The sequence below is a fragment of the Gracilinanus agilis genome, chromosome 1 (genome assembly GCF_016433145.1).
Source record: "Gracilinanus agilis isolate LMUSP501 chromosome 1, AgileGrace, whole genome shotgun sequence".
NCBI lineage: Eukaryota > Metazoa > Chordata > Mammalia > Didelphimorphia > Didelphidae > Gracilinanus > Gracilinanus agilis.
In genome coordinates, this window is record NC_058130.1 from 498,034,923 (window position 1) to 498,061,795 (window position 26,873).

The window sequence follows — 26,873 nt, forward strand, 5'->3', positions numbered from 1 at the left end:
TTAGCTAGATGCTCCAGGCTGTAGAGGATTGTATTAGACTCTGAAAATGTGCCTCAGCTGAATGATCTTGAATGCATTCCCGAGGCCCTTGGAGGTGAAGTCTCGATTGATTGATTTTCATGTTCCTATGGGAAGTCCTTCCTATAGGTGCTTTCTCTGCTGATGAGAGCTCTGAGAGCTGGGAAGCTGCCACTTTACACACTGTTTCTTTGCTATCCTTCCCTCTTCCCCCCCACCCCCACCCCCCAACACCAACTACAATCAAAGGGAACCACTTACTTGAATGGGTGAAGGTGGCTCTTCAATTTCTCTTGGGCTTTCACACCTTTTTCTTTATTATAATAGCTACAGGCAACAGGATTAAAAAGTGAGTTTTCATACATTTCCATTTGATTACATTTAATTCATTTTCTGTAAATAAAGCAAAAAATAGAAGGATAACGTGGCTACTACTGGCAAATGCTTTTGTTTAAAGGGACTGTGCTTCACACCTACTGCCTAGATTTATAGTGTATTTAATTTTATTTAAATAGCCTTAGTCATTACTATGTGCAATAGTACATTAAACATAATAAGCTTAGTAATAGAGAGATATAAGCCCCGCTATAATAACCTCAGCCAGGACCAATAGCTAATGAGTTTCCAGAGCAGACGTTACCAGCAGGCTGCAGCAAAGAAGCCATTACCTCTGCTTGTTACAATCACATTCATCAGGCTTTCTTCTCTTTAGGTGTCCTCTCACTTCTCTTAAATTCTTAATTTTATCTTGGAGAGCTTCAATCTGGGGAATACATTGGGGATTAATTATATTTTAAGGCCAATAGCCCTTGAGGATTTTTTTTTATGAGCAAAAGGCTTTTTCATTTTAGTTTTATTTTTTTTCTATCTTCATAAGAGTGCATTAAATCATTTCACAATTTTTTTTACAAATAAATTTGTTTTTAAACAAATAAAAGTTAACCTAAGTAGGGAAAAGGTCATAGTACTCTTTACATTCTACCAATGGTGGAGCACCTTTGACATTTAATGCATGTTTATTTTCTAAAAGATGTATAGTATTTTCGGCCTGGAGGGAATCACAAAAGGAGGGAACCACGGGAGGGAAACACAAAAGGCCAGCAAGCCTTTTGTCAATTCCCTTGACTCCCCAAAGGGCTTGTGGCATGGCAGAAAAAGCTGGAGATCCCAAGGCCTGACTTTAGATCCTGGCTCCATTCACACTTCTTTGTGTTTTATCCTTACCCAAATCATTTTATCTGTTCTGAACCTTGCTTGTTGTGTGACCTCAAGCCATGCATTTAATTTCTTGGGGCATCTGTTTCTTTATCTGTAAAATGGGGATATTAATAATAATAAAAACACCTACTTCACAGGTTTGACGTGAGGATCAGATGAAATAATATGTGTAAAATGCTTTGCATACTTTAATATCCTATATAAAGACTAGCTATTATTAAGAGGTTACTATGGGCAAGGTCTTATGCTAGATGCTGATAATAATACTTACACTGCCTAGCTCACAGAGTTGTTAATGGGAAGAGAATGGAATTGTTATTATTATATGTAGCATTTTGCATGTAATTATAATACATACTGGGTATTATACCCATCAAGTGAACCAGAAAAATAGCTTCTCAGCCATCCAGTTGGATTTGGAATAGATATTTAAATCCCAGCTAACCTCCTTATCGATGTACGCCTTGTGGTCTTTCCAGGCTCTGGCTGATTGATATAATTCTCTCTCACAATGGATTGTATCATTTGGAAGAATAAAGCACCTATAGAAAAGACAAAATATCAGGAGTGAAGAGGATTTTGTTCTTTTCTCCAGAACTAATTAATTTAGATACAGACAACAAATCAATGAATACAAGCTGATCAATCGGTAATAGTAATGGCTATAAATGTGGTGGGTCCAGAATGAGCTCAGTGCTAAGGGCCATATAGGCACTGGAGAGACTTAATTGTATTTCCCGAATCAACAAAATCCACAAAAATAAAATTTAGTTTAGAAAATACCAATATACTGGAAGAAGTGATTGGGATACATGAGTTGATAAAGAAAATTAATTATTAGGAGATTTCAGAATGCTACAAGAGAAAAGTCGTGGTGTAAAGAATTGTTTCATTAAAAGGACCATATCCATTTCTAAACCTTCTCTATTAAGATAATATTTTAACCATTCTATCCATCTTTGCCCATCTTAATTTAGCCACAAAGAAAGAGATCCAGGGAGAAAAGGAAGTTGGACTGATCAATAAAGAGCAAGGAGAGAATAATTTAGGATTTAAAAGTATGGTTGCTTTTTAGTACTAGAAAGATTATAGGATGCAATAATTAAATCTTTTTAACTAAACTGTGTTCTTTCTAATAACAATAAGAAAATAAAGCAAGATAAAGAAATTATAAAGCATTTCTACAGAGGTCCTTTTTAAAAAAGTAAGGCTGGCTAGATATAGGCAAAGATAGCTATCTAAGTATTATTCAAAGATATTTTATTTTCCAAAATTACATGTAGTAACAATTTTAAACATGTTTTCTGAAATTATAAGATTGAGATTGTTTCCTTCCCTCTATTCCCTACCTCCTCTCAGAGACGGTAAGTAATTTGAAAGATGTTGGAGTATATGAGTAGGAGAAATAGATCAGAAGAGCAAACTGAGAGCACTAGCATTTTGCTGAAACCCTTCATTCCCCAGCTTTTTCCTGTGGGCCCAGCCTCCAAAAAGGCAAGACATTCTAGACTAGCTGGGTGCCAAACTAATTAACTCAAGTATTTCTCCTCCCCAATTCCATTCCCCCCTCTACTGTATTTCCCTGGAAACCCGTCCAGGAGACCCCACTTTTTTTTTTTTTTACTATGCCCTAGCTACCACTGGAAGAAGAGTAATACAACAGACTGTGAATAATAGCAACCATGTACCCAGGAAAAAGTGTTGGCTTAGTAGTGCAAATAATTATCTCCATCTGTTTTCTCTCCTCTCAGCACCTCCCCCATGGTAATAGCAGTTCAAGGGCATATGCTCCATCCCTGCCACATTAAGATGTAGTAATATTATTGTGGCTTCTTGGGTTCCCAGTAGAATAAGCCTGAATATGAAACCAAATCAAAATCAGACCTGGAAAACTTCTGTTCCCCGGATCCCTACTGCTTACTGAGCCACTCACTAGTTGCTAACCAGTGCCAGTTGTTCTCACAGTAAAGCTAAATTGTATTATTTTCTTGTAATGCTATGAAGAAGGCAATAATAATAATATTTGGCAGGTTAACTTTAAAATAAACTCCTCTGAATATTTAAGCATCCATACTTATGTGTCACTCGAACGGTATCGGATTGTCCCACTGCATTAGGGCCATCAGCCAGCATCACTTCCCCATGGCCGCCACCACCATCAGCAGCAGCACTGTGGCCTCCTGGAGACTTCAAGCCTTCCTCGTGGCGCTTAGAAATACTTCTTGGGCGTAACAATTGCAGCTCTTCTTCCTCTAAGTTTATATTATATATTTCTCCTTCAAACTCCACAGATAGGGAGCGGGTTTGGCGAGTATGGACAAACCGTGGCTTGTATTCTGCAAAGGGGGAAAGATAAGGTAATGCTGATACTAGGCTATAATTGAATACATTAAGAAAATGGAAGGGTTGAAATGGCAACTCAGGGTGGTTGGGTCCCTTTGAATGTGGAAAATACTCATACTCTGTATAGATTTCCCAGCAAATTTAAAGATAACTGAGCTAATTGAAATTAATTTCCACGTATATAATTAAAAAAATAGTTTCCAATGGGATAGGATTATATTATTAGTCAAGTTGATAGGAATATAGATACACTTTGAAAACATGTACATATATGTATGTACACATGGGTGAGAGGCAGTTAGGTGGTGGTGCAGTGGATAATAGGGTCTGGAGTCAGGAAGAGACATCTTTATGAGTTCAACTCTGGACTCAGAGATTTGCAATCTGTGTGACACTGGACAAATCACTTTGACTCTGTCTGCCTCAGTTTCCTTGTCTGTAAAATGAGCTGGAAAAGGAAATGACAAACCATTCTATTATTTTTGCAGAACCCCACCCCCCAAAATGGGGTCAGAAAAATTTGGACACGACTAAACAATAACAAAAGTATTACATGAGCAAATTCACTGTTATAGAAACCACTTATTTGTCTTAATGATAGAGAATTATCCAGTGAAGAAAATGTCAACTTTATAAGGCATCTGCCAACCAGTCTATTATTACCATCTTGCATTTAACTGAAGGATACTGATGCCAGTGTTGGGGTAAATTGTGAGAGCTCAATATATTTCTTTGATAACCATCATTTACCAGTTTTTGAGACAAAATAGTATACTGGAAAGAGAACTCCTTTAAGTCATGAAGAAGTCAGGTCTAAGTCCTCTCCCTGATATAATCTCAATGAGCAGAGACAGGACACTTACTCTCTTAGGCAAATCTAAAAGATTTTTAAGTTATAGAGGAGCTGGTAAAAGGAATTTCCTACACCAACAAAATCATAAGCTTGGACCAAATCACAAACTTCTCTGCCCTGAATATTATTTACTGTTTTTCTTATTGTTATTTTGCCATAACAATGTGCAATTAGCCATGAGAGTCCTAGACACCATTTGAGTGAGAGCCCTGAAAGACTTGTGCCTGGATGGTTTAATAGATTTCTGATTGGTCTTCCTGCCTCAAGTTTTTCTATATTCTAATCTTCTTCATCTCAGCTGCCAAAGTCATTTTCTTAAGGGATAGGTCTGGCTATGTCATCCTGTCACCCAATAAATTTCAGTGGCTCCTTATATAATATATTATACAATTAATTAAAACAAATTAATTTTGTTATATGATAAACAATATTTATAATTAATGATAAAGTAATAGAATTAATATCATTATATAAATAATTGTAATAAACATTCTATTAAATATAAAAATCCTCTCTTTTAAAGCCCTTCATAATGTGACCCTTTTCTGCCTTTCTAGTCTTATTCTTTATTTCACTCAAAATATTCAGTGATCCAGAAACCTTGGCCTACATGCCTTCTTTCTGTTCCTCAAATGCCACATCCCATCTCCTGTCTTCTTGCCTTTACATCAGCTGTTCCCCCATTCCTAGAATGCTCTCCCTCCTCATCTTCTGGCTTCCTTCAAGAGTCAGCTCAGATCTCACCTTTCCTCACTTTCTCTCATTGCTAGGACCTCCTCTCTGAGATTATCTTCCATTTACACTGCATATATCTTGTTTGCATGAGGTTGTTTGAGTCCTTAGGAGATGACCTCCGTGGGGGGAAGAGGCATATTTTTTGTCTTTCTTTGTATCCATAGTCTTTAACATAGTGCTTGGTACACAGTAAATGTTCAATAATGCTTGTTAACTGCTTGAGATGCATGAACATCTTCTGAGGAACACTAAGATGGCATTATTTCCCTAAATTTATATAAGCACAGATATTAGGGACGCACAATGGTTGCAATGTATAGCATCTACAAATGTCTCTGTCCCTTCAAGGGGAAGCCCATCACATTCTAAATATGAACTCATAGGATCACTAGAGAATTTCATCCATTAGAAAATGGGACATCCAAATCATTCCATTCTATGGTCTTTGGAAAATTTAATTCCATTAAAAAAAACTAGGTTAAACTTTGCTATCCATATGACTCAGTCTGAAAAATGAAAAGGTCCAGAAATGCGATGCAGCATTATTTATTGCCAAGGCCTCGGAAGATAATCTTTAAACCACCCTAACCAACCACCTCTATCTCTAAACTGATCTTAGGAAGTAGAACTGTGCCAAGGGGGCTATAGAGTTTTAGCTGGCTAGCTTTGTGGGATAATATATTAAACCTGATGCACCCAGTAATAGAAGAAAACGTCTACAAATTGACTGTCTTGCTGAACTGTGTAGTCTCTAATTCTGGACCCAAAGGAATAATTACTATACAGTGTTGAATTTCCAAGCCAATATGGAAATGGAAATCATCACAGAAATGAGTTACTCCCTATATTCTGCCACTAGATGGAAGCAGAAACTCATTCATGCACGGGCCATATTTGATTTGCACTTGGTTTGGCCTTTACTCCGGTCTCACTGCTTTGGCTCTCATTTTTCCTTGAGAAGACAGGGTTTATCTAATACAATTAAGGGGTATGCTGGCCAGAGACAATGTGATCCTTAAAGTATTCAACAGGGTTCTTCTTGAATTGTACTCATTTGAACCATATCCACCAACATAACACTAATTTGTCCTTATTCAAACAACAGAAAAATGGACCAAATCAGATATTACATTTGAAGTAAATGTATCTTGTACTGCTATAGCCTCTCACACACTGTTCCCTGCTATTCCTATAACTCAGGTCCATTATGAAGAATCTGGGATTTTCATGGCCCATTTTTTAAAGTCTATTATGGGAGCTTGTCTGTGAGTAAGTATAGAAAGAGTAGAAAATTTCCTGAGGCATTCCAACGTGAAGCCACAGAGCTCATAAGTGTCTGAAGCAAATCTGAACTCAGGACTCAATACAATTCCATTCCTTTCTATGACTCCACACTTTATCAATGGACCATAGGGTTTAGAATTAGAAGAGACTCTTGGAGTCATCATCTGACATCCTCAAAAACTGAGCCCTAACGTGCTTCAGTGAGTTACTAGAGGTCACACAGGTAGTTAGTTCATGACAGAACCGGCAGCTCGAGCTCCTGCCTCCAATTCCATTGCACCATGCTAGTTATTCACTGAAGGCAAGAGCCTGCTGTCTAACAACTTGCTAAAGCAAATGCTTTGGCTCTGTGGCTAAGTAAAATCAGCCTTGGCAGTGTTCCTTTAAAGTCAGTGGGTAGCAATTTTCTATCTCTGTAGGTACAGGAATGGGGCAGCTAGGTGGTACATTGTATAGTGCTGAGGCTTGACTTTGGAAGATTCCTCTTCCAGTGTTCAAACATGGCCTCAGACACATACATATGTGATTCTGGTCAAGTCACTTAACCTTGTTTGCCTCAGTTTCCTCATCTGTAAAATGAGCTGGAGAAGGAAATGACAAACCACTCTGGTATCTTTACCAAAAAAATCTCAAATGAGATCATGAAGAATCAGACATGATAAAAACAACCAAACAACAACAATGGAAATAGTAATGGGACACACAAAAACACAAGCAACTGGGAAAAGAAAGTTTTCAGATGGAGCCCAGGCATCCCATAAAGTAATTTTTCTCTCAATGATTATAGAATGGCTATGGCCCTACTTTCTTTCAATGGCCACTCAAGTGGGGGTAGGTAAGGAAATAAGTGAGATAGAGTAAAAGAGTTCTGAACTTAGAGTCACAGGTACTGAATTTAAATCTTATATTTGCCACAGTACTGTGACTTTGAGAAAATTACTTAATTTTTCCGGGTCTAAGTTTCTTTGACCATAAAATGAGAATATTGGACTTGATGACTGCTAAGTTTCCTTGCAACTCTAGATCCTAGGATGGTTGTATGCATATATGTATATGTACACATACATATATATGTATGTATGTTATATGTATATGTATTCAAGTCCCTTTGAATTTCCTGATAGATATGATTCTGAGAATTATTTCCTTCATTAAGTGAATATATATTCATTTGATTTTTGCAGAGAAATCTTTATAGCAAGAAAATTTTGTTGAGAATTCCAATTTTAAATGCCAGTTTGCCATTTAGGTTTGTATGAAAGAGCAAAGACACCAAAGACACATAGGTATGTCGATTTGCCGTTTAGTTGTTTCAATCCTGTACTATTCTTTGTGACCCCATTTGGGGTTTTCCTGGCAAAGACACTGAAGCAGCATTCCATTTCCTTCTCCAGCTCACTTTACAGATGAGGAAACAGAATTAAATGACTTGCCTAGAGTCACACAGCTAGTAAGTGTCTGAGGCCAGATTTGAAATTGGGAAGATGAGTCTTCTGACTCCAGGTCTGGCACTCTCTCCACTGCCTCTTTTAGCTGCCATGTAGGTACACATTTATATACAAAAATTCTGCTTCTTTTATGCCTCCCATTTCCAAAGACTTCAACCTGCCACTTGGTGGTCATTAGTACATCACTTACTTTGAGTGCCATGGTTTCTCAGGAACTGTCTCTGGTTTTTCCTCTGGCTTCTGCTCCCACGATAATCAGTCTCCCCACAGTTACATTCTTTGTCTTTGTTGTTGAAGCCCCGGGAGTGGATACTTCGTGTTCTCTTCCGAACTGTGAGCAGGTCACTGGATCCTTTACATTTGTGAATTCGAAGTTTGCCAGACGTATCCTCAATGCACTGCCACTTCTGGATCAGGAAGAGTGAACACTGTTTACTTAGCTCCAGATGTTATTCATTAGGACTGTTGTTTTTGTTTTGGTAAAAGCTGGCAGTATCATTCATTCTTGAGTGAGGGAATGGCAAATGACTACAACAATTCAATTCCTTTCTGATCTTTCTTAATTGGTTTCTCCCATCAAGGGCAAATAGAGATGACAACCTAAGTGACACCAAACCCAAAAAAGGATCTATAAATCTGGCGATCTAGACAAAAACATGCCTTGAATGGGGGAGGTGTAAGCCCCCAATTCACTAAGCTATGGAGTGAAGCTGTCAGGGCTGTTTCAATAAATCATTTTCCTTTACAAAAATAAACCCTATTCCTAGGAGGCCCTGGATAGAGTTTAGGGTGCCTGGAGTCAGGAAGACTCATGTTCTTGAGTTCAAATCTGGCCTCTTGACACAAGCTTTGTGACTCTAGGTAGCTTACTTAACCCTATTTTTCTCAGTTTCCTTCTTTGTAAAATGAGTAGGAGAAGGAAAGGGCAAACCATTCCAGTATCATTGCCAAGAAAACCCCAAAAGAGGTCAGGAAGAGTCAGATGTAATTAGAAAATAACTTTTAAAAAAGTTCCTTTGTTTTTTACTGAAGAATTAAGAGTTCAAATCTGGTCTCAGACACTTACTAGCTGTGTGACCCTGGGTAAGTTAGTTAATGCTGTTTGCCTTGGTTTCCTCATCTGTAAAATGAGCTGGAGAAGGAAATGGCAAATCACTCCAATTTCTTTGCCAAGAAAACCCAAAAGAGGTAAAAAGAGTCATACATGACTGAAAAAAATAACTAGAAAACAAAGCTCCTTTGTTCTCTATTTCAGAATTAATAATGTTAGTCAGGAAAGGAAGTAGAGATGAATGCTATCAGAGTACATCACAGGAAGAGCTAACCTTCATTTATCCTGGCTCTTAGAAAACAGATCAAGTTTTCTTTTGCTATTTCTTGTACCCACTCCTCAACTTTGCATAACCAGGCCCTTCAATATCTTAAGAGAGGTATGTTCCATCTTCTTGAGAGACTTAAATGGGGAGCTATAATTGTGTCCTCTTGTTTCTAACTCTTAATCATGCTTTGCTACAGATACTTTCCTAAGTCTTAGATGATGAATATACTATGTCAGCTTTAAATATTTCCCACTGTTTCTTGAGTCTTGTGTATTCAATCAAGTCTTCACCATTGGAGTTATTTCATGGGATCTTCCAAATTGTCCTCTATCGAACTTATTCTACTTCTCCATCTGTGGAATGTGAATCTGGGAAGAATGGACTACCTGGACTAGTCAAACTTTTAAATTGGCTATGGCTGTTATAGCCCAATTACAGAAAAGGGACAGTTTTGCAATTTCTAAAGCTAAACTAATTTGATCTGGAACAAGGCTTTCTGGGATTTGGCAGATGGCTTTGCTCTCATGACAAAAGGCAATGCGCACCATATGGCAAGCAATGACTCAGGAAGCCCTAGGAAATAGGAGGCAATGGCTTAGCACTCCTGGGGACAACATCATGAAGTATTAGACTGTCAGGGAAACTTTTAGAGACTAGACTCAAACTCTAGATCACTGGGAAAATAGATATGGTTCTATGATGTTCTGGAGGGCTTAATGGACCCAAGAATTATGGAATGATTCTATGATTTTAAACAGAATTGGACTCAAAGTGAAAGATAATACCTGAGGAGGTTCAGGAAGTATTTTGCCTCTTAAAGACTTATTGTTTATATAACTCCAAGTCTTATTCTTGAGAAGGATTGATATGGAGAAAGAAAAGGCTAGTTGTTAGTGCTAATGGTAATGATTCCAAGACAATATTGCTGCTTTCTCTTTGCTGGTGGTAACGTTCTCTATCCTGGTCACACAATTTTTCAAATAATGGAAAAAGTTAGCAGTACTCTCCTAGATGCAAATGTTGCAAAAATCAGTAAAACAGTCTTGGACCTCAAGGAACTTATATTGTTTTGAACATTCTTGATGCCAAAAATTCTCCATCTTATAAAGAAGGGAATGAGTAAGATAATTAACTTTGGACCTCTGAAAACTGAGCAGAGTCTTCAAATTAAGTCTTATTCCAAAGCAGCATTTTTTGGGGTTTATTCCTAACCTATGATTTCATTGGTAAAGGCAACTCCTGATGAGAAAACTTTTATTAATTCAGGTCTATGCCTGCTTTGCAGTTTATAGTCTTAGAAAGTTGCTAAGGTAACAGACAAAGAACTTTAAGAGGCATCCTGCTAAGATGGGGAGAAAAATCTTGGTTCAAGTCATTCCTCTCACACATCCTGATTGACTGACCCTTGGCAAGTCACTCAACCTCTCAATGACCCTGGGCTATCCTCTAAAGATCTGCTCAAAGTATGTGTTGCACATCGTAAATGTCGTTACATGAATTCATGAAAACAGTGAGTACACTATTCATAGTCTCGAGAAATCTGAAGGTAGATTCATATATGTAGAAGACAAAGAAATCTGCCCACTCTTGTTGCTTTAAAATCAGGAGCCTGGTTCCTTTGGAAGACAGGTACACATCTTGATTTTGTCTTGTACACAGTAGGCATGTGTTAAATGTTTGTTGAATTGAAGTGAAATCAAATATAAAGAAGACTCCAACTACTATGCACTTGAAAATTCTCCCTGGCCTTTGACTTGAAAGGACTAAGGATACAAGTAGATTCCTGTTCAACACAAAGGTGTAGGCAGAACTTTTAGACTTGGCCCATTTGAAATCAAGTCTGCATTTTACTCTTAGCCAAAATGCCTCACTGATTTCTTACTGGATACAGATGAAGGAAAAGGGTGTTTCCTTTCTGAATAGTTGGTTTTTAACCACACCTTATGTCTGGCACTGTCCTTGGCATTGGCAAACATACCAAACAAAAGCGAAGTCTGAGTTTGGGGCAGGCTATATTTTAGATTCTGAATTAAAATGAATAGTGATGTTGATGATTTATATGTGTGTTTAGTTAAAATGGAAAAAAGGAAAGGAAAGGAAGAATCAGTGAAGTCTGATGCATGTCTGAAGTTCTAGGATGCTTTAGCAATTCCTATTATTACCTCAATATTCTATATAAAAACTTTGAGAGAATCACCAGAGATTAAACAAAACAATTTTTAGAGGCTGTGAAAATCTCATTTGTAATTGACTAAGAGTTCTTACATTTGTATCAATAGCTTTACTAGCCTTTCCCACAGAAACTTTGGAAAAGACTATTGTACTTGAGAGAATAAAATCTTAGGGAAGCTATAGTTTAGTTGTCTGTCATTTTAGTGAGAAGATTTTCTTCTAGAACCTGTTTTAACTTGGATGACTTCAGAGAAACTGAGGTACAGGGGGAAATGGTTAAGAAAACTTTTCTTTCTTGATTGATTGAATATAACTTTTCTCTAGGGAAGAAATGTTTTCTCGAGAGACTTCAGCTGCTATAACAAGAGATCTGAATGGCGAAATTAAGCTTCTAGAATTGAAAAGTCTAACAATAGCAATAATGGTTTGAAGTTACTCGGGCTTTGATCTTTCTCTTAGATGACATTGTAAATTATTATTTTTCTTTGTTTTGTCACTTGTTACACTGTTTGAGAAGTTATATAGCCAGGACCACTGATGTTTCTTTAAGCCTAGGAGAATGCTTTGCTGGAGAGAAAGTAAAGCAAAAGCTTATGGGAAAAGACATCCTCCCCAGTTATTTTAATAAGTGATTTTTAAGGGGCAGCTATGTGGCTCAGTGGCTAGAGAGCCAGGTCTGAAAACAGAAGGTGCTGGTTTCAAATATGGCCTCAGACACTTTCTATGACTCTGGGAAACTCACTTAACCTTAACTGTCTTGCCCTTACCATTCTTCTTCCTTGGAACATATACAGATTCTAAGACAGAAAGTAAGGGTTATGAAAAAAATAATGTTTTAAAAAATTAGGCATTAAGATGTTAATTGATGCTAATTGGTTAGATGTCGCAATTTTTATAATTTATGAAGAAATAGCAGCATTTAACCTTAGTTTTAGAACCCAGAATGAGAGATGGCAAAATAATGAGCCAGTGGCAATGAGATGGATTTTATCCTCTAAAAACCTGTAATATAGAAGGATATTAGATGAGCCAGTAGTATTCAAGTATATGTAATATGTGTAGAATGATGGGCCCTTTGGGTTGGACTGAATGAATGATTCTGTAGGTTGCCTTTTTGTATGATACAGTAGAAAGACCATGGGGCTTAAAGCCAGGTTCTGATCCTGACTGTGGGTGACTTTGGACAAATGACTTTCTCCAAGTATTATTTAACCCATTTGTATATCTATTTATTGATTTTTTAATTTTCAAGTGAGTGGATTGCATGAAACAATTTTTAATGTCGTTTTTGGCTCTTAAATCTTGTTACATATTTCCTCCCTTCCTTCATGCATGCACCAAGTATTTATGTGCCTAATATGTGCGAAGCATTGAGCTAGGTGCTAGAGACAAAGGCAAAATAATCTCTATTCTTGAGGAATTGACATTCTATTAGGGGAAAACCTCCCGTCCACCTCCCATTCATACTCACTTCCACACTCAGAGAAGTAAACTAGAGATTTGAAGAGACAGAGATGGAGAAGAGAGTTCATGTCAGGCTCCTTCAGTAGGACAGTAATGGCTCCTCTATTCTTCATTAAAATATCACATGAACACAATTTCACTCTACTGTATATACTTTAAAAACTCATATTGCTTCATTTAAGTTTTATATTCCCAACATAGACTGGAACTTATACACAATGGGAGTGTGTGCCTTTTTTTCTTACAATTATCTTATTGTTTTCAACTTTTAGATAGAGGTCATCTAGAAATTGCACTGGTACAAGACACTATCCTACTATTATTCTTTTGTAATTAATGTTCTGCAGACAACTACACAGGTGGACAAAATACTGCTTTCTATAACTAGAAAAAGTATTAGTAAATAAGATCATTTTCTGGGTGCTCAGTTATTATCATTAAATATGTTAACTCACACTTACAAAGTACTTTAAGGTTAAGACTTTTGACACCCTTTTGCCCCTCCACCAAAGGGATAGAACATACAAAATATGCAGAGCATACAAAAGGTACTCAACATTTGTATTTTGGTTGATTTATCACAATCAATTATTGAGGAAGAGAGGAATGAGGAATAGAGGGACAGACATTATCCAATAGACAGTTTTTATGGTCCCATAATAATACTTTGTGCAAGATACATTCCCGTATTCTGGTGAGTCCCAAACCAAAATGAAACAAAAAGTCCCTACCTAGAAGGAACTTAATTAGGAAGTGCAAATGTAAACACACACACCACATATACACACACATAAAAATTCATTATCATTTGAGAAGGGAGAAAACATGAAAAAATAGAGGGAAGGGAACATCAGGAAAAGTTTTCCATGAAAAGTAACACATGATCTATACCTTGAAGGAAGATAGAGATTCTAAATGGAGATGAGGAAAGAAAAATTCCATTAATGCGGGCTGGAGGACTTGGAGGTGGGCGCAGGAGGCAATCTTTCTCAAGGTGCAGTGGAAGGAGAGAGAATACTGAATTCAGGGAGCAACAATAAACCTTCTTTGGCTAAAGAGCAGATTACATAAAGTAGAGTAAAATGAAATAAGCCTTCAAAGTTAGGCTGGAGTCAGGATAGAGAAAAACTTTAATTTCTGAGCTGAAGAATTTGTGAGAGGTGAAGAGGGCCTAACTTAGTGATGGTGAACCTTTTAGAGACTGAGTGCCCAAACTGCATCTCACACTGCATGCGAGTTAAAATTTACCCCAGACAGAGGGAGGAAGCTCTCCCTTTGGGTTGCTGGGCAGAGGGAAAGGTGAAGGGAAAAAATGTCCTTAAGTGAGATGGAAAGGGGGAGGGGAACAGCCCCACTCCGGCACACATGCCATAGGTTTGCTAACACAGGCCTAAATCCAAGTGGTTGGACTGCAGTTAGAGAGAAAGGATGGATACAAGATATATTTGAAAGCATATAAAGTCTATATCAGGTTGTTTATTATCTCAGGGAGGAGGGAGAAGAGGAAGGGAGACAATTTGGAAATAATTTTTTTTGAAAAACAAATATTAAAAATTGTTTTTACATGTAATTGGGGAAAAAATAAAATATTAAAAAAAGATAGTGTAAAGGCAGAATCTACAACACTTTGCAGATGATGGAGTATGTAGAGCTATGGAGAGGAAAGAATAGAATATCAAAGTTATAACCTAAGGGACTACTGAAGGATGCCTTGTCTAGCCCTCAACAAAAATAGGGAACTCCAGAATTCCATGCTTAAGACTTGGGGATGGTTTATTGTCAAATGAAGCAAAAATACTTACAAATCTTTTTACAAATATCTCAAAGAATCACAGAACTTCAAAACAAAAATGATCTCAGAGGCTAGCTAGTTCAACTTGTCCCCAGGTACGAATGCCTTCCATAACAGCTCTAATAAGTTGCCATCTGATTTCTGGCCAAAAACCTCCAGTGATAGGAAATCTATTACCTTCTCAAACGTATTTTACTACGAACAGCTCAAATTATGATGTTTTTAGTCATGTTAAGCTAAACATTCTTTGGTAACTTCACTTCACAATTTCTGGTTTTGACCTTGTTGAACAAGCAGAAAAAGTCTAATTACTGTTCTACATGAGAATCTTTCAAATGCTTAAACTTTCTAATAAAACAGCTGTAATCTTTCTCTTCTCCAGGCCAGCCTTAAATGGTCTAGTCTATAATTCTTTCACCATCTTGGCTTCCCTTTTCTGGGAATATTCCAAATTAACAATATCTTTTCTAAACTACAGCAAACATAACTGAACAAAGTATTCCGAATGTGGGCTGACTGTTGATAGCCATGTCTCCCCCACACTGGACTGCTGGAGTTAAAGAACATAGCCTCAACTCCTTCAGATAAACAAACAAACAAATATATATATACACACACACACACCCTGGGTAAGTCACTAAACTTCCCCAGACCTAAATATTCTCCTTTATAAAATGGGAAGTTAGATTAGCTGGCCTCTGGAGACTTTTTCAGTTCTATATTAATGACCTTATAACCCCTATTCTTTTTTTCGGTTTCATCTTATCAGAGTTGAGTTATCATTCAAATATTTTGAGATCTTGATTTTTCATAGAACTCAAAGGGTTGCCATAATTCTCTGGCTATGCTGGAGTTTTGTTAAATAAAGTATTGCTTAAATTCAACTGGAAATGAAATGATACTTTGTTCATAGATATGGACATGTATTTTATCAATGCAATCATATTTATTATTACACAACTTGACTAACTTGATGCAAATTATAGAATGATCAATAAGTGGACAGTTAGAAGAACCAGATTCTTGCCTTTGCCCAGTTATTGACTGTATAGGTTCAGGTAAATAATTTGACTTCTCTGTTTTCTTTGTTTCTTTAAAGCTTGTAATAATAATAGTTCATTTTTTTACTAACAGGGATGCCATGAGAATGAAATGGAATAAAATATGTCTAATAAGCACTAGTGGATTTTAATTTAGTGAGCAGTGATTTATCAAGAAGAAAAGTTACTAAAATATTAAATTCCTAAAGCCCTTTGCAAACTTTAGGAGGTATATAATTGTCTGTTACTCACTTACTACCACTATGACTACTGCAATGGCAATGACAACCACTACTGTTGTTAATGTTACTATTGTCAATGGATCAGTCAACAAGCATTTATTAAGCACTTGCTTTGTGCCAAGCACTATGATAAGCAGTGAGCATGCAAAGAGAGACAAAGAACAGACTATGTTCTTAAGGAGCTTATAGTCTAAAGGAGAAGACAATAGCAAATTGGGGGTGGTCTCGGAAAGAAAGCAGAAGCTTAAGGGTTATTCTTCCAGAAAGGCTTCTTGCAGAAGGTAGGTCTTTAGCTGAGACTTGGATGAAGCCCAGGAAGACAGGAAGTAGAGATAAGGAGGGAAAGAGTTCAAGGTATGAGATAATCAGTGAAGTTGGAAGAGAGTATTGGTTTCTCAGCCTTGGAATCTGGATCAAGTAAGGAAAAAAAAAAGAGATGGTCAGCAGTAGATCAGTAAAGAGATTTTCCTTTAAAGGTTCAAAAAATGTAAATTGTTATATAATACTAGCAGGAGATCCTTATATTTATAGGTATTATATCAGGAAAATATGACTAAAATGCAAAAATAAAAATCTAGACTATTTTTTAAAAGATCATGTGTTAGAATGGATTTGGAGAGAACACTGGATTTTGAGCCCAAAGAACTGGGCTCAACTCTGGTATATGTACTTATCACCTGTAGGACCTTGGATAAGTCCTATTCTCCTTTTGACTTCAATTTCCTTATATATGAAACGAAGGAATTGGATTTGGTCTTTAAGATTCCTTTAGACTCTAAATATTATGGTTATAAGATTAGGACAAGTATTTCTTTGAGTGCCTCTCCATAATATCTTTGATCAGGAAGGAATGTTAAAAGTAATTTTGTATGATCATCGGGATAATTTAATCTTGACAAGCCTAATGATTAATAAATAAGAATAATATATTGAGCTAGATAATGTAGGGAATCTAGATGCATAGGATATGCACACTTTGTGTCCCCAAGGACAAAAAATATGCAGAAAATCATAGTATTATAGACTGCATGTTGGAAGGGACCTTAGGTGAAAATTAAGGGAATGTCCATAAAATAGGGAATGGCTAAATAAGTTGTGTCATATGATTATGGTGGAATACTACTATGCCATAAGAAATGAGGAGCAGGTTAATTAAAAAAACAGGGAAAGAACTACATGAAATTATGAAGAAATAAGCAGAATCAAGAGAACATTATATGTAGCAACAGAAATGTTCTTGATAACTTGTATGTCCAAAGAAAGAACTGACAAATAAATATAAGAAAGACATAGTTTATATATGTGAGAACGGAGGCAAGGAAAGATTCTTGGGGACACAGAACATTGGAAGAAGAGCAGGAGACCAAACAGCAGTTTGGGAGAAGTCCCTCTGCTCTTTCAACTGACTTTTGGTCTCCTGTCCTGAAGAACAAGAATTTGACCTAGGTCTTTAAAGAGGAGACATTCATTAGAATATGGAATGGGAAGGGATGCAGGAGAAAATGTAGGTAGTGTGAAAACAAAAGGCATTAATAAACATTTGTTTTAAAATGTGAAGCCACAGAAGATAGAGGAGAGGATATCAGGCAGGGGAACCAATGTGAATGCATGGATGAAAAAGTGAGCAGTGGACACTTTTGACAGTAAGGAGACTGAGGGTGTGGATATGGAGGAGGCTGAGTTCCTTCTGTGAAATGAGAGCAGCCAGAGCCCACAGAAATGTCTATATGTCACACTGTAGTTTTAACTAGAGCTCAGTGAGGGTCTGGAATCAGGCTGTAGACTTCTGGCCAACAGTTTCCTGGTTTCAGGCAGCTTTTATGGGTATACGTGTTTTTATTCATGCTCTGCAGCTGGTCATAAAACTGACCTTTACAAACGTACAGTCATTGTTTCATGAGAACATAGATCTGCAAGCCAAACCAGACAACACCTAACAAGCTACATTCTAACTTCCTTTACATTATTATATGCAGCTGGATCAATGGTTGAACTTCTTTTAACTTTTTAAATAGAAAAATTGTTGCTATATCGATAATAATCATGACACAAAGTCAAACAAAAAGCATCTTGAGGGCTCAGTGAAAATATATGGCATTTATTAACATAAATATGAAATAAAGGATGCAGCTAAGTGGTTCAGTGTATTGAAAACCAGGAATGGAGTTGGGAGGACATGGGTTCAAATTTGACCTCAGACAATCTAAAAATTAGACTTGAAAAATAACAAGAAGAGGTCATGGAACAACAACAACACAACGTACAACAACAACTCTGTGCAAGTCACTTAACTCCATTTGCTTAGTCTTTGCCAGTCTATTTTAGAATTGTTACTAAGACTGAAAAGTAAGGTTTTTTTTTTTAAAAATATGAAACAAAAGAAGGTATAAATAGTAGGCACTTAATAAATGTTTGCTGATTTATACAAAAATGAATATGCCATACGCAGGAATGCTCCCTTTTTAGTAACTTCCACTTAAATGTGTTCAGACCACAACAGGGGTATTGGGTTCCATTCTGGACACCATGTTTTCAGAAGGGCAACCAGAATTGGAGGGGGTCTTGAGTTCATTCCAAAAAAGGACACATCAAATGAAATGAAGATGCCTAGCTTGAGATCTGAGGAAATAATGCTTTTTTAAAAAATCACATCTCAAGGGTTAGGGGAAGGGATTTTACATACAATTTTTAAAAAGCTTAATACTACTTACAGGGTTAACAATACTCCAAAACACCAAGAAATATCCCAGCGAAGATATTCCAAAGGAGCATTCAATGCAATGTTCTGGGGAACTGTTTTTATTTTTTAAACCACAAATTCTATAAAAACAATACCATTTTTGACTTAAAGGAAAAGATTTTTTAAAAAATAAAGTCATGGATAAGAGTTGTCTTTACCTATATGTGAAGGGTCATTATGTGGGATAGGGATTCAATTTAGAATTGTTGGATCACAGGTTCATAAAGCTGGAAAAGACTTCAGATATCATCTAATCCAAACTCCTCATTTTACAGATGAGGAAATATGGTGCCAAAGTGGTGCTTCCATGGTCACCCATGTAGAAAGAGATGAGGATTATATGTGCTGAGGTTCTCTAAATACAAACCAAGTGCTCTTTTCTCTATGGCATGTTCTATTTGTTCCCGAAAGGCAGAATTCATAGAAATGTTCAAAAGTTGAAGAGAGGTAAATTGATATATGACTTAAAAAAAATCATAAGAGTTTAAGCTATCTAAATGTACAAAGAGCTGGCTGTCTTTGGAGGTTGTTATTTTTCCCACAGTGGGAATCTTTAACATAAGGTTGGATGACCACTTGTCAGATATGTTGTAGAAAAGGCCTTTGGTCACCTTTGGGATGAGCCAAAAGGTATCTAAAGTTTCTTCCAGAATATTAGAATCAAAGAATTTCAGTGCTGGAAGGGATCCAAGTTATCAATCTAGTTCAAATGACATCTCAAAAAGGATCCTTTCGACAACATACCTGACAAATGGTTATCCAACCTTTGCTGAAAGACAATCTAATTCTGAGACCCTAGATTCTGGAAGGAAAATGTAGCCTTAATCATATAATCAAGTCCTGGAATATCTATTTGTTACCCATGGGACCCTGTGGGAGCCCTAGCCTCCTTTGGACTTCAGTTTCCTCATTTATGAAATGAAGAAATTGGATTTGGTTTTCAAGGTTCCTTTAAGTTGTTGGGCATCAGATTCTCTAGCCAGTGTTTTAGATCCTGATCCACAAGAAAAACTCCATTGTATACTAGAATCTAAAAAACAGAGCTTATCTCACCTTTGCAGAGATGGGATAGGACAGTGTAGAAAGTGCTGACTTTTCCTATCCTGCTGCTAATACTCAATAGCCTTGTGACCACAGGCAACTTACTTAGTCTATATGAGCCACAATTTTCTTATCTATAAAATGAGAAGATTTGAATAGATAATTTTGATGGGTTTTTTTTCCAACTCTAAAGCTGTACTATCATCATTGGGAACCTAGATTTAACTCTGATTTTGTCATTAACTATCTATTAACAAATCATCTCTCCTCCTCATATATAAGGTAAAGATAAAATGATTTTAAAGGTCTCTTCCAGCTTTGATATTCTATTACATTGGAAGGAATTTTGTTACAAAACGGAATTTTCTATGTATATGTAAGTGCTGAAAAAGTTCACTGTTCTATTGTGACTGATTGATGGGATTTCAAACCCAGAAGCCTCCAAGGTAGATTCAGGATTATGGAGGTGATGCAAACATATGTGTACATATTGTCTGAACTGCTTTTCCTGGCCCATTGCTTCTATGTTGTGGAAGCAATCTGGGATCGGTGCCAAGTACCTCAGGATTCTAGCACATTTTAATTCCCTATTGGTTTTTCAAGAATGGAAATGACAGGTAGGGTGGTGTAGATAACATGATATGGCTTCCTGTCTACTAAACAGCCCCCAGGTGGCCAGGCATGAGGGGACCTATATTAATGAGTCATGGGATTATCCCTTATGGGATTAGCAGGAAAAAAGAATGAGGCTATGCTGTCAATTTCTCTTCCATACGAGAGCAAGTAACAACACGGAGAAGAGAGGTGGCTGAGTTCCTCCAATAACATGTTCTCTGCATGAAGGCAGCATGTTAGGAGTAGGAGAAGAAAGAAGATGTAAACCAGCTATAATCAGAGCAGTCAAGAGAATAAATCCCTGAAAGTCTCCAGTCAAAGCTTTTTCCTTGAGACAGAACAATACATGGAGGTTCCTTTTTTTGGGAGTGATCTAATTCTGGAAAAAAAAATTCCAGGAAAGATGTTCTCTCAAAATTCAGGTAGGAGGATTATTAACATCAGAAAGCACGAATGAAAATCTTCTGAAAAATTGGATGATGGATTAGGGGTTGTATCTTAAGAACTTTAATGTAATCTCAGCTAAGGCTTGAGTATTGCTAGGAAATTTATTGAAGTTCTGGTTAGGTTCTGACCCTACAATGACTTGGTAGAGGCAGAGGTTAAATAAACAATAGTCAACTCCACACAGAGATTTCTGCAGCTTTGATGTAGAATTAAGAATTATTGGCGCCAGGCAATTTGGGTGTATTCTTCAGGTTCTCATTCTAGCAGGAGATGGCACAATCTTGACACATTTCAGAAGCCCTGCAAGGACAATCTACATGCAGTCCCATATGCCACCTCTTTACTGCACAGTTAGGGACTTCTACAAAGGAAACATCAATAATCCTTCACTACTTCCACTGAAATTGAATTTGGACTAATCTGTGATGAAATAATGCAAGCAGAAGGAAATTTTTATCAAGAGATAAATTAAAGCAGTTTATAGGATAAAAACAAGAGTAGAAAGAAATTATAAAAGAGCAAAATGAATTTTACAATATAGTTAACATTCAGCTGGCTAGTGGGAAGGTAATGGCAGAGCACCACTGTTTGGTTTTAAAAGCACAGCTGGCCTTTAAGGTATGTATTAAAATTTCAGCACCAGGCATATGAAGACATTTGCAGAATTATATGCTGGAATATACGTACTGTACCTTATTTCCAAATGATGATAATGCTTACCACTTAGTGTGCTAAAATAGTAATGAGAACATGAATTTGCATGAGATGTATTTAACACAGTACATTACAAACTCCTGAATAACAGTAAATTACCATTCTTGCAGAAGTTGGCTCATAAAAGAAAAATTCTAATGTCTGATATTGAAGAGAGCACTTAAAGTCAAGTGTTAAGTGTTTTTTTTTAAGAGCAGCCTTACTAGAGAACTATAGAAGCAAAATAAAATAGGGTCTTATTATACACAATAGGATAATAATAGGAGTACCCCTCCTCAAATAAAAGGCTCTGGATACCTAATAAAGGAACATGGGTTCTAATCTTGGTTCAGTCACCATATAGCTGTGTGATGTTTGGCAGAGTTTTAACATTCAGAATAGCTTCTTTCCTTTGTGAAATGAAGGTTGGGATGGGATAATACCTGCAATTCTTTTCAACTTAAAAATTGTATAAATCTATTAATTACCAAGGGGAATATTTGAAGACCTCAAACTCAAAGCCTTGATTAGGTTAAAGCATCCTTCTAACTTACCTGAAAATTAAGACCTATGAATGGTTTACTAGCACTCTATGTGGTCTGAGTTTCCCTCCGCTTTGTCTGAGGGGATCTATTTCAGTGGCAGTACTCTAAATGACTTCAAAGAGAGCCAGCCTTATATGCAAGAGGCAAGTAGTCATAGAAAGCAGGGTGAGAATGCAGTTCATTATTTATGTATATGTAGGATGAGAAATGACTCATCACACGTATGCAATGGCATCCATGTCCCTCGTATTCTTAGCCAATACAAGCACGCACGCGCGCCTGCCCTCGTGTGTGTGTGTGTGTGTGTGTGTGTGGTTGGGGTGGGGTTGGCTGAAAAAACACAATGATCTTTTTTTTTTTTTTAAACTCAATATAATGCAGTGTGACTCTTGTGAAAACAGATATTTCTGACACTTGCAGTGTGTTAGCTTCTCAGTACTTAGAATCTGGATGGGCCTTGGCAAAAATAGAGACTAAGTCTAATTACAACATAGATAGCCTTTTTGGCTGATGAAACAATGACCGTGACTTCTCATTTTGCTGTGAGTATTATGTAGAATGGAAGCTTCTTGATGGTAGAGACTATATCACTTTTATAATTGTAAAACCAACACCTAGTTAAGTGCAAGAAGCAGGGTGGACACTAACAAATACTCGTTGATGAAAATGATACTTGATTAAGAGTACCTCCATGCCAATCCATCACAGGAGTACCTAATTATCCATAGTTCTTCCTGTCACTTTATTTTTTAAACTCTTACCTTCTGTCTAAGAATCAATACTGTATACTGGTTGTAAGGCAGAAGAACAATAAGGGCTAGGCAATGGGGTCAAGTGACTTTCCTAGGGTCACACAGCTAGGAAGTGTCTGAGGTCAGAGTTGAACCTGGGGCCTCCCGTCTCTAGCCCTGGCTCTAAATCTACTGAGCCACCCAGCTGTCCCCTCTACCTGTCACTTTAACAGTAGGTGTTAAGGTTAAGTGGATCTGGGCACTCCCAATTCAACAACAAAATGTATTTTAACAATTATTGTTCTTTTCATCAGGACAGCATGGCAAAGGGATAGAGTGCTGGGTTTGGAATTTATAGGATCTATGTTCAAATCCTATCTCTGACACTTACTTTGATAAACTCTTAGCACTCTAGGAAACTCTGCAAGACTAAAAGTTGCAGAGAATTTGCTCATCTGCTTTGTTAAGAAAGGTTTTTTTTTTCACCAGCTCTTCTCTATATCCCCAATGAAATGACAGTTGTTTCAAACCACACACAAAAATAACAATTTTGGAAATTTATGATGTCTAATCACTAATGACCTAAGCGCTAATGATCACTTTCAGTCTTTCCTCCTGTATGTAATTGACAGCTACTTTTGCCAACCCTATCCAACAGGAAAATCTGATGTTGCTTTTGTAATATGATGTCACTTGCCTTGTATGATTATATGATTGTGCATTGTGGTCCTCTGAAATCTTCTAAGTAAAAAAGGACACATGAGGTTTGCTGAAGACACCACTACATATACACACAAATTAGAACAGGAATTCTTAACCTTAACCATATGCTTGCTTAAAAAATCTTGATAACTAGATTTCAATATAACTGATTTCTTTTATAATTCTACACATTTTATTTAATCAATTTAAAACCATTACTCTAGTTATTTAGACAAGCCTAAATAATTGGGGAAGGTATATTTGCTAATGAGTAGGAAGAGTCAATAGAAATGCTAATAAAAGCTAAATTAATTCTAACTACCAAGAGATTATCCTATATAAAAATAATGATGATATTCATTTTTAGGCACAAAAATGGGGAGAAAAGAGGTCTAGCTATGCTAGAACTCAAGATACAAAATAAAGAAATAATTACCAAAACAATTTGGTAGTAGTATAAAAAAGAGATCAATCAGTGGTAGAGATTATGTACACAACACACAGAAACAAATGAACCTAGTAGACTAGTGTTTGATAAACACACAAACCCCAGGTACCAGGTCATGATTTTACAAAAACTGCTTAGAAAACTGGAGAGAAGCATAGCTGAAATTAGAATTAGATCAACATCTCAAATCTTTTAATAAGATAAACTCTAAATGGATTATGTTAGATATAAAAGGTCATATAAATAAATCAGAGGAACAACAAGGAAATTAATTTTCAAATCAACGTACAGGCTGAAGAGTTCATGATTTAACAAAGGATAGAGAAGATCACAGAAGATAAAATGGATAATTTTAATTACATAGATTTAAACAGTTTTGCATAAGCAAATCCAACACAGTTAGGATTAGATGGGAATCAAATGATTGGGAAAAAATCATTTCAGCACATTTCTCTGAGGAAAGTCTCATTTCCAAGATATAAGGAATTGATTAAAATATAAGAATGAGAACCATTGTCCAATTGATAAACAGCCAAAGGATATGACCATGGGGACAAGTAGGTGACACATTGGATAGGGAGCCCAGCTTGGAGTTAAGAAGACCTGAGTTCAAATATGGCCTCAGACACATTAGCTGTGTGACTTTGGACAAGTCATTTAATCCCGTTTGCTTCAATTTCCTCAACTGTAATATGAGCCGGAGAAGAAAATGGCAACCCATTCTAGTATCTTTGCCAAGAAAATCCCAAATGGGGTCAAGAAGAATTGGACAAGACTGAAAAATGACTGAACAACAACAACAAAGGATATGAACAGGTAATTCTTTAGGGAAGACATCCAAACTAGCTATTGTATTATGAAAAATGCTACAAATTACTAATTAGGGAAATAAAACAGAAAACAACTGTAATGTTATGCCTCATACTCAACAGACTGGTAAAGATGACAAAACAGAATATGATACATGATAGTGGGGTTGCAGTGAAACAGATTCACTGTTATTGGGGCTGTGAATTGGCTCAGTAATTATGGAAAGTAATTTGGAATTATGCTTCAAATGTTATGAAACTCTGCATGTCCTTTTAAACAGTGATATAACTTTTAGGCTTATACCCCAAAGATATTTTTAAAAGCAAAAAAGGCCTTGTATATATAAAAATATTTATAGCATTTCTTTTTTTTTTTTTGTGGTGGCAAAGAAGTAGAAACTACGGGTAGAAACTAGAAGCTACCCATAATTGGTATATGACTGTAATGGAATATTAATGTCTTATAAGAAATGGAGAAAGCCATTTTGAGAGAATCTCATAGGATTATTATGTAATAATGGATTGAAGTGAAGAGAATCAAGTATACTAGAACTTCAATATTGTGAAAACCAACAATTCTGAAAGACTTGAGAACTCTAATTCATATAATGACCAACTAAGATTCCGGAGGACTGTTGAAGAATGTTGCCTGTCTCCTGACAGAAAGATGACAGAATAATATGCAGAATGCAAAGCACATTTTTAGATGTGACTGACGTGGGAATCCATTTTGCTTAACTAAATAATCTGTTATAAGATTTTGAATTTTTCTTTTTTTTTTCTCCAGCAAATGGACAGTGGATGGAAAAGAGAGAGAGAGAAAAAACCATAAATGCTTGACAATTGGAAAAAAATTTAAAATGTATAGAGCTTCTTTATTTTTAAGGTTTTTTTTTTCTGGGTGGAGGCCAGAAGAGGGTGAGATTTTAATTTTCTTTACCATGAAGCACTGGTGAATATAAATTTCATTCCTTTACACTCACCTGTCCCGGCTGTTCACAGGCTGTTTGGTACCGTGCTTGTTGGCAAAGTTCTTTAACCCTCTCATATTTGGGTAAGTGATTTGACTGTTGGGCATTTTTGCTGGGTTCTTCCTTCTTGCGCAGGAATTTGCTTTGACATAAAAGGACAAGCATTAGAAAAGTGGTCTTTCCCACCTCCTATGATTCCTGCCCACCCTACCACCTCACTTCTCATCAAAAGGAAGGAACTTCAGAGAAAGCTATTTGAAAGAGGTAGTATTGCCAAGTTCAGCATTTGGTGAGCTGCTCAGATGAAAAATATACCTCAACGCACCAAGAAAACTTCTGGGATGGCAAAGCTGCTCACTAGAGTCACCTTTGTCAAATGGTAACAGTTTTAAAAAGCTTTATTCAGATTGCTTAATTTTTTAGTCTATTAAGCTAGTGTGGTGCTAATAAAGGTAATTATTTGAATGCTTTGATCTGTGAGAACTGATGTCATAATAGAGCAAAGCATGGAATCAAATGGATGGAAAGCAGAGGTTTTATAAAGGAATATCTATTGCATTTGGGAATCTATTTTAGTTATTAAAAGTGTAATTCAAAGAAACAGAATCTGGAAGAATGGAGATGTGGCTTTGAGTGCAAGCAGGAGGCAAACATGGATTTAATTTTGCCATAAAAGTGATTTGAGAGTCATGACCAGAAAGACTAATTCATTTTTTGCAACAAAGAACTACAGGCAAAAAATAATCCAAATCAACACATGGGTTGAGACCCCATATTAAGAGAATTTATTGTTGAATATTCAGCTACAGGAAAGCTGTCATGAGGGACCCAACTTGCTTTGCTGGTCAGCAGAAAAGGATTAGAAATGGTTCAACCTTGTGACTAGGAATACAAAATCTGCAGCCTTGCTGAATGAAAATGAAAAAAAAAGCACCCAAGAGGTAGATCTGACCGCTAAGAATGTTTTCCATCAGCACCCCAAAGCCAATAATTACCCTCTTTCCACTAGGAATGTATCACGCCAAATTTTGGTCTTTTTGTTTGTTCGAAACCTGAAAGCAAAACAATAATATTTACTGTTGGCATCTGGAAGTCATTTCCAATGTATTGTTTTAACAGTTTATTTAAAGAAGCACCTCTCACTTCATATGGACCATAACTGTAACTTTATAAATGTACTATTCACATACAACTTAGAAATTC

The 26,873-nt window shown here is 36.6% G+C and overlaps 1 protein-coding gene across 1 annotated transcript in view; it reads right to left on the bottom strand.

The window, feature by feature from the left end:
* SULF1 (sulfatase 1) overlaps positions 1-26,873 on the bottom strand; it is a 96,068-nt gene that overhangs the window by 17,761 nt on the left and 51,434 nt on the right. The window contains exons 8-14 of the mRNA XM_044657973.1: positions 26,666-26,722; positions 25,683-25,812; positions 8,090-8,306; positions 3,311-3,572; positions 1,682-1,778; positions 687-781; positions 280-345 (exon numbers count right to left, since the gene is read on the bottom strand). Coding sequence (XP_044513908.1) covers positions 280-345; positions 687-781; positions 1,682-1,778; positions 3,311-3,572; positions 8,090-8,306; positions 25,683-25,812; positions 26,666-26,722 — 924 coding nt within the window. The remainder of the gene's footprint in view (positions 1-279; positions 346-686; positions 782-1,681; positions 1,779-3,310; positions 3,573-8,089; positions 8,307-25,682; positions 25,813-26,665; positions 26,723-26,873) is intronic.